The following is a 6849-nucleotide window of genomic DNA, read 5'->3' as shown; positions in this document are numbered from 1 at the left end:
AGTTCTCGCGATACTCTAACTTCTCTAATACTGGGCATTCCGAATTTGGCATGAGAATGATTGGATGTCCATCGCAACAATTTGTATGAGCAGATTGACTAGGTAAACAGTGCTTCAAGTGATCGAGGCCTCGCGCGCTATCTTGATGATGCTGAGCTTTGCGGTCAGCTAGGGAGTTTGCTTGCGGCATGATGTTATACGATTAACGCCCAACTCTTCCTCTCCAGCCCTGGACCGTCGTACTTGCCCATCCCAAAGACCAGAGGACTCGATCCAATGTCTATTCTCGGAAATGTTTTGCATGGTCACACTGCGTGACCTGAGAGATCCACTGCGGCACTCCGGAGACCTGGTCCGCCCGACGCCAACCCCCCTATGATCCTAAAAATCAGCTCTAGACAACTCTTTGGATTCTCTCATGAATAACAATCGGCCAGCCAATGCTGTGGATTGATCCTGCATTATTCTCTCTTCTATAGAGTATGCGAACTCTATATCGATGCGACATTGGATTTGTTTGATCAGATTGGTGAGCTTCCAGCTTCCAAGTACTGGGCCATGACCTAAAAATAGTCAACTCCTGCCCCTAATTAGTCACAGCATAATACAATTCAGTATGAAGGACTAAGATCGCAGACGAGACGAGAATTTAGGTACCAAACAATGAGACTGCCGAAAATCATGGACCAGAGCCAGCACTGCATATTCTGGGGCAACTTTGGGATCGATCAATACGGAAAGAAGAAATTGGCTTGATAATATGGAAACGTGACAGACTCGGCTGCCACTGCGCCCAGGCATAATTACCTGGTAGGATGGGTACACTTGTTTCCGGGGCATCGCGAAACACCAGCAAGCCACCATACGAGTCGCCGTCGCCGCAATCATTTGCGTGGGGGACATACTGGGTCTCTCGATTGCGTACCATTTGTGATGCGGCTTACAGTAAGGCCTATTATGAATACCTTGGGCACTGAACAATGTTTTATTAGCAAAACGATACCGTATGGGCGCGCAATAGCCCCTTAACCCTGCACTGTGAGACATTCTGGAACATTTCCCAGCATGCCAGGGGCAAATAGCGCTAGCGTCTCTGCGCAGAGTCCAGACTCTGTTGGTGCTGACCTAATGGAATTACCAAGTCATACCTATACCCACGGTCATAACCATGAACTGCCTGAAGACTTGATTGCTGAACATTCGTAGCTTCTTAGCCAAGCCATGTACAGCTCGGGAAATGGTCTATCTGATTTGAAGACATTATGGGCAAAGTAAACCCCACTCTTCTAGTTGGGATAATCTCATGATGCCACGGCAAATGGTGCTCCAATGATTAATCGGCGCTGCCCCAAATTTTGGAAGCAGCCCCTTTGCTCAAAACATCAGCCAGCACGCGACTGAAAGCACCAAGCGCATCTCCCGCATTTGTAAGTTGCGTCGAGGCAGATGCCATAAGAGCAGCTTCGGGCAGGTGAGGGTAGCAATTTAATGGCCAGCCACCTCGTTGCGACGACAGATTATTATACTGGCCCCAGCCTAAACCCCAGCTCAAGCGAGCGACAAATGTCTCAATCTGCATCCCCTCTAGTCATTGAGCGCCCCAGCAAAACCACAAAGCTTGCTCATTCGAGAAGATGGGTCAGCGCCGCGACATCACTATTTCTTGAAAGGTTCAACCTTGTGTGGACCAAGCAGTGTTGCTTGTGCGAAACCCATGTCTTGGGAAGCTTCACATTATTAGCAAACTGAATGGCGACTGGTGTACGATCTCTGTCTGCTCTAATTCTCGCGAGGTTTACACGCCCGGCAGCTCGTGACTTTCTCGGTGACTCGATCGTTGCTGATGGCTGCATATGCAATGGTTGGAACATATCCGCCTGTCCTGAAAATCCATCTTATCATCTCGCTGGAATGTTTTGATGCTGCCGAAGCTGTCATCATGAAAGCATTTGTGGCTGCCGACATTGCCGATTCTGCACTATCAGCTGCTCAGCAATATCGCCATGTTGTACTTGTCTACGACTTTTGCTCTTTCCCATCTAAATCAGTGTTATATAAGACAGTTTGTTGGAAGAACAAGTGAGAAAATGATAACAGTTCTTTTTACTATGTTTTCAAGGCTGTAAGCCGTGACGTGACGACAATTGCTGCGCCGCATGATCCAGATTCAAGACTTTCCACAGTTCCACCCTCATGCTCCTCCCCCTCTTCCCTTGAAAATATCTTCTGAGCATACCCAGAGGAGTGGGAATTTCTAGTCTGCCAGGGCTTTTACGTGATTCCTCACTACATTGGCTGCGCGTGATCATGGCAACTTCAAATATGGATGGCAAAAATGGACGTTTCACATACAATGCTCTACCTGATGCGGCGACGCATATACGGCTGATCGAAGTTCATAATGCCCCTCAAGACGGTGGCCGTATTGAGATTGAAATTTCTAGTTGGCCTCTTGCAGAGGTTCCAGAGTACCAAGCTGTATCATACACCTGGGGCGAGGTCACATCGACGGAGACCATTCTTATCCGTGGCTATCCAGGCTCACTCCATGTGCGCCGAAACTGTGCCGATGTCCTGCGTCAGGCTTTTCATTTCAAGCCTGATGGCCCAGCTTACTTTTGGGTTGACGCAATTTGTATCAATCAGCAAGACAGTGCCGAGAAGAGCTATCAAGTTGCCATGATGGGAGATATCTTTGAGAACGCCGAGTGCGTCTTCGCGTGTGTTGGCATGCACGACGAATCAAGCGAATTTCTTGCCAAAGCTCTTCACGATTTTGAGGCTATGCTCGAAGCAGGTGGCGGGTCGCTATCATCTGTATTTAGTGAGGAGAATGAAGAATCTGCAGATGATGGAGCCAGAGGCACAAGTTTGTCGCCTAAAGAGCAATGTCTGACTCTATGCGGCCTTTGGTTCCAGCGAATCTCGGACGAGAATGGCCTGAGATTTATGCAAGCTTGCGATGAGTTCCCGAAGAGAAGCTATTTCTGGCGAATCTGGAATTTGCAGGAGTTGTACCTAGCTCGAGAAATCCGAATCATCTGTGGATTCAATGAGTTGTCTCTGGCATCTTTGCTCTTCTGGTGGAGGTACTCCAAACTTTACTTTTCTCAACTATTCGTTGAGAAGCTTCCACAAGAGTACCTGGAGAAAGCACCTTGGACCGACGGAGAATATATTCTCGATCAAGGAGGTTCAGGACTTGGGGACGTTTTTGAAGACATGTTATGCAACAACGTCCGTCCTCAACCGCGTGGTAAAATGGAAATGTGCCAAGAGAAAGTGATTGAGCTCTGTGAGCCTCGTCACTGTCAAGATCCCCGTGACATTATTTACGGGACGCTACGGATTATGGATTGGGATGGCATTGAGCCTGACTACTCCAAGCCAACTTGGGAGCTGGCGACGAACACCATGAGCAAATTTGGCAGTACGAGAGAATTGCTGCAATTCATTGGAAGATTACATATCAGCCGCGATGACCCCGAGCTCTCTGATCTTGTCCATAGTAGGCTGGAATCTGCAGACCTTACCGAAAAGCTGGATGAGACAGATATTCCCGAGTTTCCCGACGAAAAATACTTTCCCGCTGGGGGGTTTCAGCTCACTCCTGACTCCTCGTGGAGGATCATTCGAGCTCAGAAGGACGGGGCTGATTTTTGTCGTATCATTGGCCCTTCAGGGAAACCTTCCGCTGTTGCCCATACCAACGTACATCTGGATGATTGGTTGGTGCGTACGACTAGACATGCCGGTGTCATACTTCGCCGTATCAATTATTTCTACCAAGTAGTTGGCCCAGTACGCTTTTTATCCGAGTCAGACCTCCCTAATGAGCTATCAGCCTTCTTGTTGTTCTTCGATCCGGAAGATCTTGTGGTTCATTTAGCACAAGATGATTGCCGCTCCGGAGAGTTTGAGACTATGGAAGATGAAGATACGAGTGTCATTGCGTCTCTACAAGTCCGTGTCTGCAAAAACAAACTATCTTCTTGGGCTTGGAGGCCCGAGAAGGAATGCTTCTTTAATATGTATGGCTTTTTAGACATGAAGCCGGATGTTATTCTTCCAACACTTACTTGTCTGTACAAGCTTTTCACGACGCTGAATGCATACCGAAAAGCCGGCATAGATGTCGACAGCTCATAGCCGGTCGGTCGTGCTAACCATCGTTCGACGCCTTGGCACATGTTCAACATCTATTTTTTTTTTTAATTAGCTGGCAAGACTTTTATGCACATGTTTCTACCTATTGACTTCCACTTTAGGTGAAGCTGCTCATCAGGGGTTGTCTAGAATTGTACTCTCTCTTGATCCTGGCATGTACAACTGAAGGGCCCGTGATTAAGGATCAAACTGAGGCCTATAGGTGATTGATCATTGAAGAGTCTTATACTGTCAAGATATGACACTAACAAAAGACCAAATATTGCCTTGATACATTAAATCTCCTCCGGTGCCTACCGGAGGATATATGACTGCAGCTTTTTTGAACCACCTTTCCATTCAGCATCGGCCTTTCCGTACATGTACCCATCAACATAAGCATCACTTACAAATTTATATGATCCATCGCTGTAGGGGCGTAGGATTATTGGTGCCCTACATCCTAGAGGCACACAAATCAAGTCGCCGTAACCGATGTTTGGGGGGCCCAAACCCACTTGACCCTCCTCGGAAACAAAAAGTCGGCGCATTTCGCAAGTTCGCTCAATGTATTTGCTCCAAAAAGCAGACAGTTCCTCCTCGGATGCACCCAACCTGGTCTGGGAATACGCCTTCAGCTCATCATCAAGGGTGATAGACGGCAAAGTAAACTGAAGCCTCTGTACAAACACATGGAAGCATATGTCAGTGAGTTCTTGAGAAGTCAAGTCATCCACGGTACCCATTGTGATGGTCCTGCACAGTACTTCTCTCTCGTCAGACCTCCCTAACTGTTTGACCAGCGCACGCCAACTCAGGAATGCCATTGAGATGTCATCGCCAGTGTGAAAGTCAGGAACGTGCAGCCCTACCTGGGCAATCCTACCCAAAAAGACGGCCTTGACCTTCATCTGCCACCCTCTCAAGGACGTGTTGCTGGCACCCGAGGAGATCGTGAAGTCTGCCGGTTCTGAACTGGCAGCGCAGTCACATATGTCCATGACCACGTCAACCTGAAGTTCGCGTGACCAATCGGGGATCCAACTAGGTAGAAAGTGCGGATTCTCTGTAGTCATCCCGATTATTGTGGCGTAGCACAACACATCCAGTCGTCGAGTAGACCGCAGTATGTATTCAAAAATGTCCATGTATAACTTTTTGACCGAGATGGTGTAATCAGGTTTGAAGTGGCGTCTTATTGCTTCCGGCAGAACACCAAGTAAGGCGTAAAGCTTGTCCTTTGGATCGGCACAACGCTTCGGCTGGCACCAAGCCAAGAATCCGAGCAGCTCTTCTTCTTCTTCGAGGTCCAAGGTATTGGGACCATTATAGCACAAGACCCATGAAATATATTCACCGGTCCCCTCTAGCCCTTCCCGCATGAATGTACCTCGAACGTCAAGATCGTGGCGTCGAAATGCACGTGAAACATCTCTGTAGTTTTCCCACGGTAGCCAGCGGGTGCCATAATAGATTCTGACAAATTGTCCGCTGTGGACCTCTTGTAAGATCCACATCCTTCGCCAGTACTCTTTATTGAACAAGGACGCGAGTGCAACAAAATGCTCGTGCCAACTGGGTGATCTCATAGATTCCTTGAAATCCGGCTCCGAGTTTTTCACTTTGACCAGGTGTTGCACGAGCTCAATGGCCATGTAATCTGATTGCGTTGCCGGTCCAAGCCAGGCAGCTGTGTATTTGGCTTGTCGGTATATGTCTGCCATGATGGCAACCTGAGATGAACGTTCTGCAATGTTTGACTGATTGATACAGATCGCATCTGCCCACAAAGTGACAATCTCGCCGTCGCTCTCGCTCTGGAGCATGCTAAGCACATCGTATAAACTCGTGTTGATGTCAAACTTATGGCCGTCAACTATAATTGTTGTCCTCTCATCAGCGTCGCCCCAGGCATAGGAAATGGCCAAGTAGTCTGGTGCTTGCGACAGAGCGACATGATCAAGCTCGCATTCTAAACATGACCCGGTCCTTGGTAGTATGCGTAGTATGCGAATATCACCGGTCTCGAGCATTTGGTAACAAAGACTCCCTGAATGAGTCGCCATAGTGGTGAAGTTCTCAGATTCATGCTCTTGGCCGCATGAATCCTGGTTTTCGTTCCCTGTCGCACATTGTGCCATTGCCCACAGACAGCAGCACTTCACTTGTCTCAATGGACACGTAAACATAGTAGGAAAGTGTGTATAGCTGAGCAGTTCGTCTTAGAGGTATGAACGTGGAAGGAAACAACCCCGCATAAAGAGCGAGCGGAGTGGAGCGGGGCATACCCTGGGACTCATGATGTACATAGTCAAGGTCACATGATCAATCTTGCTCCTATGCGGTGTCACTGTCTTCCTCAGGATGCCCTGCCGATATAGGTGCCATGACTAGGAGTCGGTATGATCTACTTTCGAACGGAGGACGATATGTTTGAAGTATATTAGGAAAGGCTGCCACACTGGCCTCAAAGGACACTGTGGCTGTGATGCCGGCAAAACTTAGTCTCGACTGAACAAGTCCTGGGAACTATGGATCGCGGGCGACACGATATACGTGTACGTGAACGGCACCCAAACTTCAGCACCAGGGCAGGAAGCAGATGATTTCTATTAATCATGACGGCATATCAATGAAGTGGAGTTGTTACCTGAGGTGTTCGTCATCTCCATGGGTAATAGCCTCAGGCTATCCGACATGTGC

The 6849-nt window shown here is 48.2% G+C and overlaps 2 protein-coding genes across 2 annotated transcripts; one reads left to right on the top strand and one right to left on the bottom strand.

The window, feature by feature from the left end:
* Positions 1–2322: 2322 nt before the first annotated feature.
* Positions 2323–4149, top strand: PFICI_03158 (uncharacterized protein; the record flags this gene model as incomplete). Its single annotated transcript, XM_007831739.1, has 1 exon — positions 2323–4149. The coding sequence occupies one exon, from the start codon at positions 2323–2325 to the stop codon at positions 4147–4149; it is 1827 nt and encodes a 608-aa protein (XP_007829930.1).
* A 311-nt stretch (positions 4150–4460) lies between these two features.
* PFICI_03157 (uncharacterized protein) lies at positions 4461–6212 on the bottom strand (the record flags this gene model as incomplete). The annotated part of the gene is made up of 1 exon (XM_007831738.1): positions 4461–6212. One exon carries the CDS (start codon positions 6210–6212, stop codon positions 4461–4463), a length of 1752 nt encoding a protein of 583 aa, XP_007829929.1.
* Between the last annotated feature and the right edge of the window lie 637 nt (positions 6213–6849).

This window comes from Pestalotiopsis fici (genome assembly GCF_000516985.1).
Source record: "Pestalotiopsis fici W106-1 unplaced genomic scaffold PFICI_Scf_2, whole genome shotgun sequence".
In the NCBI taxonomy this organism is placed as follows: Eukaryota; Fungi; Ascomycota; class Sordariomycetes; order Amphisphaeriales; family Sporocadaceae; genus Pestalotiopsis; species Pestalotiopsis fici.
This window is presented reverse-complemented; position numbering and strand designations above follow the sequence as displayed.